The 16118-nt window shown below is 35.8% G+C and overlaps 1 protein-coding gene across 4 annotated transcripts in view; it reads right to left on the reverse strand.

Moving 5' to 3' along the window:
- Positions 1-16118, reverse strand: part of MYO16 (myosin XVI) — a 368415-nt gene that overhangs the window by 16711 nt on the left and 335586 nt on the right. For all 4 annotated transcript variants that reach the window (XM_088160175.1, XM_088160176.1, XM_014883245.2 and 1 more), the window contains exons 33-34: positions 12848-13006; positions 9589-9680 (exon numbers count right to left, since the gene is read on the reverse strand). In XM_088160175.1, coding sequence (XP_088016301.1) covers positions 9589-9680; positions 12848-13006 — 251 coding nt within the window. The remainder of the gene's footprint in view (positions 1-9588; positions 9681-12847; positions 13007-16118) is intronic.

The raw sequence follows: 16118 nt of genomic DNA on the forward strand, positions 1-16118 counted from the left end.
CAATGAATGTATAATGTTGATGATAAATTATCATAATTATTTTAGAAATGAAACTACCTTGACAAAACCCCTGTTTACAATTTTTTTCAGTTTGTAGGCTGCCTATATATGAAAGCCAAATAAATTTCAGGCATTAGGTGACTCACAGTTAACTTTATTACAGCCTTCAAAAGCAGTTCAGACCCCTGTGGATCCTCATTTTTAAGACAATAATGATAGCGATGTTCTCACATCTTGTTCCAAAATTAGACACCATTTCATTCAGTAATTCAGAAAATAATTCTTACTGCATGCAACATATTTTGATTCAGCTTGTATGCAACTGTCACAAAAATGTTTCTACCTCATTTTAATGTCCTTTTTAAATGTAATGTTTTAAAATCCAATAAGCCCCTACACTGACTCTTTCCAAACATGCATGTCACAACTTTATTTCCAAACTACAGAACAGGCACACTGCAACCTCTCCAAAACTCCTAACCCTTCAGGTACCAGCAAATATGTCTGGGGCTTTTTTATGTTAAAAGAAGAGCAGAAGACAGGAAAGGATTGCTTTTCCACCAACTACTGAATCAAGGAAAATTAAAAATCTGTTAGTCTACATGTTATTTACCAATATAATATTCATTTAAATATATAAAGGGAAAGCACACAGTAAGCCAAGGGCGTGTTAAGAAGCCTAGGGAAGCGTTCAACATAAATCAAATCAATATGTAAATTTTTGTTTGATTGGGAAACCTGCACAGGCCATGAACAACCCCATCATGGAGCACAGAGCAGCTATGATAAATGAGCTTACATGCTTCAAAATTCCAATTAAAATCTTCAAATACAAATGTAACATTGGGATCCAAACTGGTTCATGTGATTATCATGTGAGTGCTGGGACAAGCATTTTTTTGCAACAGCAGACCCCCTGAATGTAATTACTTGATATGTGAGATATGAAAATAAAGTGATTTTAGTTAATTGTTCTTTTAAACTGTTCATGATTTTTTCTTTGTATTGGAGCAACTTTACAATGTCTAAAAATAAAGCTCTGAATGGATGTCAAATGGATTTATTGGAAAGGAGAAAATGACAAAGAAGACAGGTGCTCTGTCTGCTGTAAATATAGAATTTCTCTGGAGGAGGTATGCCAGCAAAACATTAACTGAAAATACAATGCATTTGTTTTTTTCCAAACAGGAAAATATTTTTTCTTTCTCAGTTAAAATTTCTAACTAAATTAAAAGAAGAAACTTCTTTTAGAAGTATTGCTATATAGATGACATACCAAAGGAAGTAATAACTTGGTTGACTTATAAAAATTTGGTATAATCTTAAAAGTAACTGTATTTAAAATAAAATTTAAAAGGGACAAATTTTTTAACAAAAATGCATTGCCACATGATTCAGACAGAAATGTTTTCTCTTCTGACAAGTAATTTATGGCTATCTCTTGGATATTTTTTTTCAAGGGACAGATTCAGATTCAATCTTCTTCCAAACATCAGTTATGGAATGATGCTGGAAGCAGGATAGTCTTGTGTCAGAGATCATGCAGGCACAGGTATCCTTGATTGCCCAGTCCAGCCCTCTACTATCACATGGCACTTGGAAAGCTCTCCAAACGCCATCCTAAAAAATTAATTCCACTGTTTGCCTTAGTTTCACTTCCTGAGAGGATTTTTCAAAAGAATTAATGAAAGAAAAACTTACTAAGGATAATTGTCTACTAAATTAACTCCAGAAGCCCTTCCTCACAGACCGCTGAAAACTGAGAGATCACACTTACAAAAGGGACATCTTGTATTTCTGACTTTATCCTGGGTACCCTCGTTTTTATTAGAAAGAGAATCTTGGGCTACACACATCTATACTGTGCCTCAGGCAGAATATTTTAAATTCTTCATCTAACTGCAATTCTATTTTGGGTGGAAGTTGTCAGATTTTCTGCCATACTGTTGTGATTTCCTGTAGGGTGTTTTTTTGTGTTTATGGTTTTGGGCTTTTTTTTGGCTTTTTTAAAATTTGTTTTTAATTTTTTTTTCAATTTGAAGGAGAGAGAGCTGGTTGTTTGCTTTGGGATGATTTTTTAAAAATTATTCTTTGAAGTAATGATTTTAGTCACAAAACAGGACTTGTCTTCCATAATTTTGTATCTTTAAGTGAAGTAGTTATATCAATATTATCAAAAATATATCAATAATTATATCACAGTATTTTCAATGAATTATGTTAGCCATCTTCCATACAGACTGGAAGTATCTCAGCAATCAAACAAATATATCTTTGCAAAATAAAATGAGCACACAAATCCTGAATACAACTGTAATTTGCAATCTGGTAGAAAATATTAGCACAAGATAGGCAATGTTCAATAATATATGACAGCATATGTCAGGCACACTAATTACCTGAGCTGGGAATAGAACTGGACAAGTCTATACATTCAAAACAGGGGTGTACTTTCTTTCTTTGGATCTTGAGGCTTTCAATTTTTAATTCTTTTTTTTTTTTTTGCAGTTTTTCAACTCTAGATTTCTGATGTCAACTAAAAGGTGACACATTCCCAGAGTGACTAAAACATCAACCATCAACCATCAACCATCAAATATTGATTTTTTTTCCTATAAGGTAATATTTATCAATTTATTGTATAAACTGATTTTACAATGCTCTCTAAAACCTTCAAGACATCCTCCTAATTTGTCTCTGATGCTTGAGAAAAAGAATATGTTCAGACAGCAACTGTGTCTTTCTCAAAATGAGTTCTGAAAACAAATCATTTATAACAGAGTTTTTTGGAACAGCTCACCTAACAATGCTAATACTGCTTTGCACCTAATCTAACAAAAAATATCTGACAAACTAAGTCATGTTGCTACTTAATTGATCACTGCCTTTTCATAGAATTAATGGAGATATTTTATTTGACTAGATAGAGACTGCCACAAAAACAATCAACTTGTATTTGCTGTAGTTGGGTATCATCCTTTGTTCTATAAAAACACTCCACTTATGGTCAAACAATGTTAGAGGAAAACATAATTTGATTTACAGTCTGTTAGCAATCTAAATCTTTACTATCTGCATGTGGCAGTGTGTACAAGGCAGCAAGAGAATGAAGGGCAGAGGAACAAATTTATCCCTTCTCATTCCCAGCACTTCCAAGTGCTAAGTGCAGTGACTCTCCACAGGTGCTGTCAGTGGGTGCTGGACCACACTCCTGTTGAGTTCAAATTTGAAGCAGCCTTTTAAGGTGAGCCACTGGCCATCGTGGCAGCCCAAGAGGGATAATTACACCCTTTAGCCAAACACAGAGCTTAGGGAAGGCATGGGGATACTCAGGGGGTTTTATTCCCTTCTCTTCTACAATCTCATTTACCAGGGGTAAGTGCAGTGAGGATGAAGCACTGGAGACAGAAAAGGGGCATGGAATGTGTGGGAAACTGCTGTGACATCCACTGGTTCAAAGAGCAGGATCCTTGCTGTCACCTGTGGAGGTCACAGTGGTCAGATCTGGGCTATACCTGCTTAGCACAGGGCATCAGCCCTCCAAGAGCCCTTCAACATAAACACAAGATAATGCATTTATTGATGAATTTAAACTATGCATTGCCTCATACCATTTATTCTATAAGGCACATGCTTTTGACTATAAGTGTTCTAAAAATAAAGCAACAATGTGTTACAGGACCTGATTTTTTGTCACTGTGTGTGACATTACAAAGAGTATTCTTTGTGTTCATGTCAAAGCAATAAACAAAGGAGTTCAAGGGGATATACTGATTCAGATTAATGATAAGTATATTCTATGTCTTCTCTTGGATGTTATGTGTTTACAAAGGTGTTAGTGGCGTCTTTTTATTACACCAGATCTGTTTGATTGCCACGTTTTGCTTCAAAGATGATCAAAGATTACTTCCAGGTAATAGTCAAGCATGACAGACAATAATAATGAATGTTAGGGCCCAGTGTTTAGAACTGTGACAAAGGGTGGGGGATAGCAACACATTGCAACACATTCTTGACTATTCATTTTTTTAAACTTTTGAGCAGTTAGCAACAGAAGTGATTGGCAACAAATATTAAATCAAAGAAGAACAAAGAAGACCCTTGAAACTATAATGAATATGCAGCTCTTTCTGAGGGAAGAGACTGCTGAAAGCAATGAGATTTCATGAAATAAGAGCTATGGCTTAAGCAGTAATGAAACAATAAATACATACTTCACGAATATGAAAAGATATTTCCAATTTAACATTGTCAGATGTTGTCTTCTATATTACTGCAATCTGCCAATCTGCATCATGGGGTTTAAGGAAAATAGAAAAGACCGCAGATTTTCTAATATAATCATATGTGAAAAAATAACCATGATTTTTATCTCACCTCTTTGAACACATGGCAGATAAAATGTATTTCAGAAGTGGGCAACCAAAATCCTACACCAGGTTATGTCAAGTGTCTGATATTACTTAACCTACCAGGATGGCAATCTGCTTGTTTATTTGTGTCTTGTTCTGGGAGCATTTCCATAGGACTGAATGCACGTGAGATCATCTGATTACAAATAAGCAAATATTCAGCCATTCAAAGCTAAACTGAGCAGAGGCTTTGCATCTATCAAAAGAAAACTTCATACCTTTCTTCTGGGACAACTGAATTGTCAGGAGAATATGGTTAAGACCTAACTTGCAAAGAATGCAACCCTGTAAATGTAGGAAATCATTACAGTTCTTTTTTATTTTATTGTAAATAAAAAATCACATTGATACGTCCATGAAGATGAATGACACATCTGGAACATCACACAGACTTCTTACTTTTTTCCTCCTTAGTCCCTCTCTTTTTACTGTATCACCCTCTGCTCTGTTCTTAGTTCTTTCCCTCCTGTTCTTATCTTTTATTTAGCTTTCTTTTTCATCACTTCTTTGGGTTGATTCCTCCTCTCTGGATCTTCTTTCTTTTTTTCTTTCCAAAACTCTTATTCCATTTAATTATTTACCTTCTCTCAGTTATATGGTTCTTTTTCCAGACTTACTTCTTAGAATTATCCATTATCTCTGTCTGGTTTATTCCCCACTCATGCTTATTATCACTCTAATCTTTAATCTGTCCCTCATCTCCCATCTGTTCATTATCTTCAGGTTGTCCATCTCATCCTGTTACAGACAGACCATGTTGCTTCTTGCTTCCCACATAAGAAAAAGAAATATTTTAGCTGGCCAGCTTTTCTTGATTCCACTATATCTTTCTCACACCACTTCTCACTTCATAGTGAATGGTAATAACAACTTTAAAATATCATTTAAAAAAAAGCCCAAACCCAAACCCCCAAAAAATCTCATAGTCCTGGATCTGTGAAAAAAAGACAGGGCCACTTAGCTTTTGTGTGAGGTACAAATGTAGAGGCTTGCTTTTATTGACTGTTTCATCTTGCTGCTGTTGCTGACATTCCAAAGAATTTATATGTTTCAATGGTCTTTATGCTCTTTTAAACATAGACACTCATAGCAGCTGTTGAGAACAGAGGAATCACTAAGAACAGTCTGGAGACAGCCCACTGAACTGACTAAGGAACTGAGAAATATTCTGTGTAAAGGAAAAAGAGCACAGGAGCAATATTTTATACAGCTTTTTTATTTTAGAGGAGGTTTTGGGTTTTAGAAGCTGCTAAGCAATTTCAACATTTGTGGAGTAGCCAATTTGCTTTGAGATCACTTCCTAGAGTGTGACTGAATAGAAATGACTCTTTGTCATGTCAGAATTTCCTACATTTTTGCAAGTTAATGCAAAAATGGCCAGAAGAAGCATCTCATTCATTTTGGTGAGGTTTTTGCCTCTGGAAGAAAATTATGGCATAAGAATTTGAGACTATAGATCCAGGCACATTTGGAACTGGCAAATTGTACAGACAAATCTCTGAAGCAATTTGAAACAATACTTATTTAAGTAATTTTAGATCTTTAATTTAAAATCAAGCTTGGAAAAGGAAGATTCCTAGATTTTCTGCTGCTTGGGGAGCAAGAGGCTACCAAAACACTTTCTGTACAAGTTGAGTTAGAGGCATAGGTGCTAGAAGTAAAGTTTTCTGGTAAGAGTAGGTTAGAATATTGCTTCTTGCAGTACCATTGTACTGTAGGTTTTTGACTTACAATTTTGAATATTTCCTTGACTAGAATGTTTTGATTTACAAGGAAAGCATAAAACACAGGAAAGCTAGTATGCTGGGTTGGGGCAGAGAAAATGTGTGACTGCTAGCAAATAGTTTCCAGAACATCTACTGTCTGAACAAGCTAAAGCACATGAAACTTTTCAAGAACTGGCTTCACCCCCAAATTCCTGGTTCAATTTTCATCTTCACAGAGAATGAAGTTACAGTGCTATATCATGTGTTAAGTTCTTTATGTTTTTATGCGATATTTTGCAACCTAATAATAAAAACACTTGGAAATCTGTAGCTGTAAAGCTACAAAACTATATGAAGAAAAAGGTAGTGTTTAAAAAACCCGATAGTTTGTTGTTCTTTTGACATGATTTTGACATCTTTTTACTCTTATTTCTTTTGACATTCTTTCATTCCTGAGGAGACAAAAATTAAACTTTAACACTCTTCCACTTTTTCTCACAGAATAAAGTAGAATTTCATTCTATAACTTTAAAATGAGAAATATTTTGTTAGTATTTGAATTTTCCAATTTTTCTCCTTTTTCATTAAAAAAAATTCTTTATGTAACTACTGCTCTAGAAAATTAGCATTTATGACCAACAGTGAGCCTTTTTCTACTTTTTTTTTTTTTTCAGCAGACTTCATTTTAGGATGATCATCTGCATGATGTTTTATGCTTGGTAACTACTTTCAGAAATGTTTGTTGAAAGATTGATCCATATGCTGCATGTAGACAGGTACTGACCTGAAGAATTATTTCTGGAATGTGTAGATTTGCAGTGTGCAGGATGTGTCAGGTAATTAGTGCCTGATGTGACAACACAATGGTACCATAGCCACAATGTCTAAACTTAATAGAATGCATATGAGCCTTGAGATCCTGTGACAAAAATGAAATGAACTAACCCTTACTATCACTTCAGTAAGGAACTAGCAGGGAGATATTAAAAAACCCATAAATGTTGGAAGCCTCTGAAAGCTAGTGAACCAGTTTCCTTTAGCTGAAGTGACAATGTCTGCCAAGATATCCAAGGACCCACATTTTCCTCTTCAGAGCAATTAGTCAATCAGTATCTTCATAGACCTACCAAAAACCATGTCCTACTTCATATAACTGTGCAAGAATTATTTTAAGTGATAAGGTTACTACAGTTGAGCTTAGCAAAGATTTTTACAATCAGCTTGTACACTGTTTGAGTCACTAGCAGCATGCTAAGAAATGTCAACAGTAATTAAACCCAATCATTTTCAAATACATGCCATGCTTTGGCAATGGTGAGGAATGCTTTTCACAGTAAGAATTCTCATCCCTGTGAACATAGAATTTTTTATTTTTTTCTTTTTATGGGAATATTTTTCCCTTTTTCTTTTGGCAACACCATTTTGGAAGATGTTTATTCATTAAAGGAATTGTATCAAAAACTACACGTTTCTTCTCTCAGCTTGTCACAGTTCTTACTGGGCTTGCATTTAAGGATTGTCCCTGTTTGTAATTCTGAGTACATAGCATGGAATTTATTTTAAAATTTTGTGGAACTCTTTGGCAAAACATCTGAAAATTTACTGAAAAGTGACATTTCAAAATAGTGAAATGAAATTGTGTTCAGGGTTTGGCAAGTACTTTTGGAAAAATAAAAACAAATTTGCAAATGGTTAACAACTTGGTTCTAAAATAAAACATTTAAATGTTGTTTCCATTTGCAAAGAAATGAAGAGGACAGTGGCTCCCCTACATCCAGTTCATTTAACTCTTTGTACTGTACTGATGTAGTAATTTAAATACATGACCTTGTCGTCCCAGGTAAGCTAATTAACAAGAGAGGTGTGAGGTGCTTCAGGACAAAATTTCTCACACAAAGGTGTGAGGTTTGTAACTGAGGCAGTGTCAGGGACCTGGACTTTTCATTTGCTAGAAAGGTCTCTTTGGCCACTGTCATACGTAATAAGTACTTGGTTGTTGTAATAAAAATGTAACAGAGACAGCTGAAAACATCCTTATCCAGGATACTCATCTGGAGACAGTAGAACTGCAAGTATTCTTTTCACAACAGGGCCAAAGTCCATTTTTGAGAGTCTGAGAGGTATGGTGAGGTGTGGTGTGCAAGATTTGTATGTTCCTATCTATGTGCCAGTAAGCTCTGGCTCACCTTACTCAAGGGATAAATGTAGTGCTCAGTGCTGTCTTGGCACAATTTTTCAGCTCAGAATAGGCACTGCAGTTGCATACCTCTGACAGTAAGACAGAAAAACAAAAAATGAAGGCTTTTGTACTGGTTTGCTCACATATTTATCCAGTTGAAACCTACTGTTTTTCAAAGTTACGTTAACACTGAGTATGATGTTGAAGGTTGAATCTTGCTCCTGCTGGAGTCAAACGCCAAACATTTGTTTATCTTGGCTAGGGCCAGTGTTTTGTTGTTATGAAATGTCAGCTGTCCCCCACAGACAACAAGTAGCTTCTAAAGTGATAAAGAACTTCTCTTACTTTCTGGTAAAATAGTTTGGAAATTGTAAAATTGGTTAATGAGAGGTTTCTGTCAAGGAATGTTCTCTTAGCTACAACTTTGGACAATATTTAGCTTTACTGTAAACTTCTTACAATCATCTCAAATAAATAAAATTAATTTGGATTACCCTTTTAGAAAAGTGCACTGATGACATAATGACAACAGGAGAATACACTAATGCCATTTAAGTGAAGTAATATAATAATAAAATTTTTGAATGCCCTCATACCAGAATTGGCCACTTAGAAAGTAGAGTAGTTCACATTAAATACAAAATGTTGAAGAAAGAATTAAGAAATATCTTATGAAAAAGTTTATCCCTTTTTGTGCACTTAATGCACATCAAAATTAATTTTATGTTGCAATTTTTAAATTACTTTAACTCATTAGAAACGTTAAGAGAACCAATGCAAACTTCACACTCCCTTAGTACCTACTGCTGTTTTAACTGATATATATTTTGATGTATTACTTATTGGTATTCGTACAAAAATCGTGAAGACCGTTTTTAAAGTCTTCATTACTTTTATATAAAAAAGTATTATATAATTATGCATTAAATTCTATGAGGTTCATGCAAGTACTTCTGGTATGAATGAATCAGTATCTTGAGAGAGATAAGATCTCAGGGTTAAAATACATATTTCCTACCTGGAAGTAGCATCTTTACAACCAGTAAGAGTATGTTTCATAAACTTTGAACCCAATATAAGAATCTTTAAGGTCGATCATTCTTCCAGAAAAAAACAAAAAAATTTGGTAGTAAATTCATTATTGCCTTTAGCTCAACACAAACTTGTTAAAGAAGTCTGGATTTTTCAATGCCAATACCTAAATTTAAATCAAGAGACAGTGTTCAACATGTGCCTACTATGATCTTTTTCTCCTTTAGTGGTTCTAGCATGCCATCAATGAAATATTTACCTGACTAGTGTGGCTCTCCCTGTGCCTTTGAATCGATGAGCCTGCTGTAGTGCTGGCCGACAGTCTGGAATATTCATTTTCCTCTGGTAATCCTAAAGCAGAAGAATAATAATTTCAATCTGAGATTTATGCACTGGTTGATTTCAAAATAAGATTCAAAAGACCTTAATATGTTTTACTAAAAAAGAAACAAAAAATCTCAAATCACACATTTCCTGAATATTTACTATTTCCATTGCTCACTGAAACAGAACAATTCTTTTTTACCATGTAGGGATAGCATCATAGGTATGCACGCTGCTTGACAAGGAGCAATTGTAACTAAAGAGCCTGCAAATAAAACTTTACCTCTACATTGGCCAGGGATTCCTCCTGCAGTGCAGAAATCCCTGGCTCCTCTTCCCCTGGCTTTTTTTCATGACAGAAGCAATGCAATGGGAACAAAAACCATGCTGCAGCATTCTGCTCTCAAATTAATATCTCTGTGTCACACAAAAAGTCGATATTAGGTCCAGGATTCAAAACTTCATCCCCTCAGTATAAAACATGGTTTTTTTTGTAAGCCTTATAATTATCATGCACACTCGATGTGGGAATTAGCTGTCAGAAATTTAGCTGTGTAAAAAGCAGTCATCCAGTGTAAAACAGCCAGGTAGCCTCCTTCTGTAGTCAAGAGAAACAAACATCTCTGCAAAGTGATCCTGTAGTGAGGCTCATTGCTTGTGCTTCCCCATCACTTCTGCAGCAGTGTGGGAATACCATTCACAAAGCACTACAGAGGATCTGAAAAGTGGGATGAAGGGAAGCAAAGGCAGAAGCAGAAACACAGGGAGTCCATGATGGGCACTATTAAACACCTCACAGTCCAGAATCACAGACACCATGGCAGGTCTGTATATTGGAATAGAATAGAATAGATGGAGATAATTTTTCCCATAGCAGCCCTCACAGTGCTGTGCTTGTGGTGGGTTGACCCTGGATGGATGCCAGGTGCCCATCCAAGCAGCTCCATCACTCTCCTCCTCAGCTGGACAGAGGGGAGAAAATATAACAAAAGGTTTTAAGTTGAGATAAGGACAAGAGACATCACTCACTAGTTAATGTGATGGGAAAAACAGACTCAGCATGGGGAAATGAACTGAATTAATTTATTACCAATCAAAATCAGAGTAGGAAAATGAGAATTAAAGCTTAAAACCCCTGAAAACTCCTCTATTCTCCTTCAGTTTCCCCCTCGTAACAGTGCCTTCCCACAGTTTTGTAACTAGGGACAAAAGGTTTTTAATTTTCTTTGTTCTTCTGAATAAAGCTCACGTAAAGTATTCATAAGTATGGATCTTTTTCTATATCATTTGGACTTCCTCTGAACACACAGACAGTGAAGAAGGCAAATCCCTTGTTTGAAGCTCAGGAACCAGATCAAATCTGAGAGAGTCCAGCATTTCAGTTCTTTCCTGCTTGCTGCAAAGGGAATCTGACCCTGTTGTCTCAGTAATTGGAACTATGTGTTGTTTTGAGATGGGATTATCACTTTTTGAAGCTGGGAAATGATATATTATGTATGCACAGGGGAAAAGTGAGACAAAAGGTCTCTAGCGTATTGCTAGTAAATTATATGTCAGTTACCACTATTGTTTTCTTATCTACATTAAATTCTCGGTACTCCAACTAAAAATTCTCCTTTTGGAAGATCACACGTTTTTGGTTGAATGAAATGCTTGAAATAAGTTTCCCTCTAAAAAAAATCCCAGTTTAATTGAATGCAAAACAACCCCCTTTTTAAAAATAATTTCCTGAACTAATAATTTATTTACATGGATTCAGTTTGGATACATCTCAAATAGAGTAATAAAAAATTATCCAAATTTTAATGCAAAGTACTTTCTAAAAGTAGGTGCTATTAATTTAATTCAAATAAAAGGTAGAATGTAAAAATATTTTCATAATTCTAGACCACCACAAATGAATAAAAACACTTTCCTAGCCAAGCAGCAAGTTCTAAATAATATATTGATTTTGTACTATGTTAATACACTTTAGGATCGACTGCCCAGGACAGCCTTGAGCTAAGAATCAGGTTATCAATGATTTTCTGTTTATTTCTGTAAAAAGCACTTCGATAATTTGCCTTATCAAATAAGTAAAGTTTCCATGGACAGCAACAGCACATTGTCACAGACATGGCAAGCAGAGGCTTGGTAGAGTTTGGAAAGACAAATGGAGTAGTTGATTACGTACTGAGAGCATACACCTCTTTTATGTGCACCTAAGTAAATATTAGGATACCACATTTGTGCACTGACTAAGACCTTGTTTAATTCAGTCCAAGGTTGGAAGCATCAGTTTAGCTGGGCCAGAGGCAAAATTACAAGAACCTAAGTTAATCAGGGGCTCAGTGTGGAGTACAAACTACACCATCTGGATTGGGCTTTCCTGCAACTATTCTCAGGTTACCAAAGGTAAGTTGAATTTGGCATATTTTTTTGGCAAATTTAAATTTGCTATACATCATTGCTGCAATTATGTGGCACTGTTTTGGGTGATATAGGATCACAACTTTCAGCATTGCAATGAAAAGGTTATTTCAGGCTTTCTGATTATTTTGTGTATCTGGCAAAAAGCTCTTTCTTTCAGACTAAGAGCTCTGTTAAATGTGAAAGATTTGTGGTGAAATGCACTATCATTGTTTGGTAGCACAGAGCTGTAGAAAGGTGCTACTCCTATCAACAATAAAGTAAAAAATAAGAGCAATTATATTAATTATAAAAAATGAAACAAACAACTACTATTTAAAATCTGAACTCAGAGAAATGTTATTTCCTTAGGGTTAATACTTTTAGAGACGTGAAACATAGTCTGTCACTGCTCTTGTACCATTTTGTATTGCAATGATAAACAATATTTCATTCACTAGTAAGGCACCTACAGCAAAGTGAGGTCCTGATTTTCTATTTTCTGTACCATTTGAATTGATTATAGGATCAGAATCTCAAATCTCAGTCCTCCATACCTTAGCCTGCTTATAGACTTGGAGCTGAAGTAATTACAAATTCCTCAACAGAGGCTGTTTCATTTTCTTCACATTCAGCTTTTATTGGAGAGGGGCTTAGCAGTTCACACATACAAAGTTAAGCCAGTTCCAGAAACAGATATTTCACAACTCAGAAGATTCCAGCCTGACTATATCTTACAAAGCTCATTCAAGGAAACACTTCAGCATTTTTATGTTAGAAGCGTTTTGGGATTAAAAACTACTTACCATTTGATACTGAATTTCCATTTTCAGCAGTCACAGAACTGGACAACGGATTAGATGACTGAGTTCCGTGGTTATTTGCATTTTTATCCTGCGTTTCTGATCCAGGATCTGATGTATTTGGATCTTCCCTGCTCCTCAAGTTCAGATTAGTTTCAGCACCTGACAAAAACAAAAAAAAATATTGTCTGCTTCCTTTTAACTAGTGGCTTTCATATGTAAGTAGGTGAAAACTAAACTAACACAGCGAGACCAAGTTACTTTATTAAATTAATAAAATTAATCACTAAATTCACAAGTCCAGTGACAAACGGGAAAGGTTTAAATCAGCTTTTTGCAGGTTTGGCTGTTTGGGGTTTTTTTGGTTTTGGTTGTTTGGTTGGGGTTTTTTTGTTTTTTTTTTTTTTGTTACCGCTCTACTTGAAGCCTTTTAAAGTTTAGGGGAGTGAAAGGCACTACAGAATTTCATTTATATTGTTTCTTCTCACACAAATATCAGTAAATATAGCTCACCAAGCGTTTGTATTGACTCTATTTTAGATTCTATTTCACATGAGCATACATAGCACTCTCATCACTGCAATTCCTTTCATCATTGAACTAAAAGTTACTAGCAACAGATATAATGTGATCTTCTTTTTTTTACCACCTACCACAAGAAAGAAACTGGCTTTTGAGATTAAACCACAGTAGCAATATTCCTCCCAGCAGATCCTCCCCGTGGCCCTTGTTTACCAGCCTCAGGGCTCTCCAGCCATCAGTTGTCATTTTCTATAAAGTGCCAGCTTTTCATGTCAGAGCCTTTTAGTTCAATTTCTTCAAGACATCAAGATGAGGTCTGATCCTGCAGCAGTTTGAAAGCTTTTTACAATGCACACAAATTTGTTCAAAGAGCAGGGCAAAACAAAGCCCTTCTCTTCTTCCCCCTCGGACTGACCGCACATCCAGGCAGAGCAGAGCAGCTCCCAGCAAATGCCTGCAGCTGCCTCTGAGCCTGCCTGGCTTTGTCAGCCCAGTGCTCCACAAGAAATAGGGCTCAAGTCCTGGGCTGTGCCCTAGTGCTGCTCCCCACTGGAGCAGGGGCCAGGGACACGTTCAGAGCTGGAACACTAGATGGATGGGGATAGTAGGAGGGATCCCACTGCAATACCTGTATCCCTGCCTATCTCCTCTCCACTTCAGTGTGACAGGGCTGACAAAATGCTGCACTGGCAAGGTTATGCATTTTTTTAAGGATTTATCTCTTTTCTGTTTTTGTTTGTTTGTTTGTTTTTGTTTTGTTTTTTTTGTTAGTTAGTTTTAGTTTTGCATTTTTGGTTTTTTTTGTGTGTGTTGAACATATATGCTTATTCTTTCCTTGCCATAGTCAGGTTTGATTCATAGAAGACAAAGCTGAATTCGGGGCTTTCTCCATTTCAGTGTTCCTAACTCTTTCCACTCCCTCCAAGGCCTGGCTTTAGCTGCAGGGTTGATGTATTATGGCTGACCCTGGTGCAGAGGTCCTCCTGTAACACTCTAAAACGAAAATTTTCCTTCTGTGATAGCTCTGAAAGAGTTATTCCTTGATTTTGGTTGTCATAATGACAGCAAGAACCAATGGAGGTCAAAAGACTAGCTATTAAAACCAACATTACCGCATTCATCCATAGGTCCAATAACATCCTCAGCCTTCCCGAAGATATGATATATTCTTATAAATCTCAAGCACATGAAAAATTTTCAAGGGGAAGTAGAAGCATTTTTTTCACTAGGTAATAGATACTTGAATAGATACCTGAAGATTTTTCCAGCCTAATGTTGACTGTTCTGTCAGTTTTTCATTTTTATGCCTGAACTAAAATAATTCCATCTGATTTGGAAAGCATCAACATTAAAAACTTAATTAATGAAATTAAAACTATAAATCCATTCTGGTTACCTCAAAATATTTCCTTTAATTGAAAAGGTCTTTCCTATTTTTTTTTTAGCTTTTAGTTATCTAACAATTAATTGTTCTTAGTATTTCCTTGTCTAAAAAAAATCTGTCTTAAAAAAGTTCATTTTCAAACTGTCAGACAAAACATTTCCATGTTTGTTTGATTTTTGTCCCTTCCTCCCTTGCCCTCATTCCCTGATCATTATATTTTGCCAGATCTGACTGGATTGTTTCAGTGACACTGTTTCATAAAATGGATCTTTAGGCAAATGTGCTTTGTATTGAAAAAATTAGGCCAGCTCTACCCACAGCATCTGACTTGGGAGAGACTGAGATGGAAAGTCTGAGATGGAAAATGCATATGGTACAATTATAAGAGCATGCCTGATTTAGCTTTTGTACAAGCAAGTTGACTGCAAAATGCATCTTTGCAGTTCATTTTAAATTTGTCTGAAAAGGAAATGTCACTTTTAGATCTTAATAGTCAGTGCACTTGCCTATAGATCATAATCCACCTACATAATTATTGTGCCACTTTTTACATAAAGCTTCTAGGGGAAGTGTCTGGGATCCTTATTTTTTCTTGATATTCAAAAGATATATTGATTGGCCTGACATGTGTAATTCATTTGAGAATGAGCAAGTAGAAATAATTTTTCTTGCATTGCTCTTTGCAGAAGCCTTTTGTTTCATAGGTTCACTAATATCTTTTCAGGGCATTCATGAAGGGTTCTTAGAAAAAAAACCCACAATCTTTTCTTCTTTATATCTGTAGAATGAAATACTACAAAGAATTGTGGACAGCAATTATTAAACTAGCATATTATACTAAATTGGCAGAAATAAGTAGTGGAATATATGCAGCATATCTTTGGGGACAGCTATCTAGACAGAAATTTGTTATCCTATTTGCCGTATTCAATAATTGTAAGAAATGCACCCCTTTAGTTTCTGAATAGAAAACTATATAGAGAAAATATATTTCATAGTGCTTTATTTAGCTGATCTTGGGGGTGGGAAAAAACCTTATATTTTATTTCAAAATAATCTGGATTATGTAAAGGTACTTGAACTAATTTCCTATATATAGGCATCTTCAGCTCCTCATTGGAGCAGATTCATGTGAGTCTGTAGAACAAGCTGAACTGCATACATCAGCAAACTTCAGCCCCTGAAACTGGCTCTGCCCCACACTGGACAAACTCCCCCTGCCCCAGCCTCTGCTCACAGGACCATGCTCCCTGAGCATGTACTGTGTCGTTTGGGCTCCTCAATACAAGATAGACAAGCTACTGGAGAGGGTCCAGAGGAGGGTCACAAAGATGATGAGGGGCTTAGAGCATCTCTCTTATGAGGAGA

The sequence above is a fragment of the Sturnus vulgaris genome, chromosome 2 (assembly GCF_052056855.1).
Source record: "Sturnus vulgaris isolate bStuVul1 chromosome 2, bStuVul1.hap1, whole genome shotgun sequence".
Lineage (NCBI taxonomy): Eukaryota > Metazoa > Chordata > Aves > Passeriformes > Sturnidae > Sturnus > Sturnus vulgaris.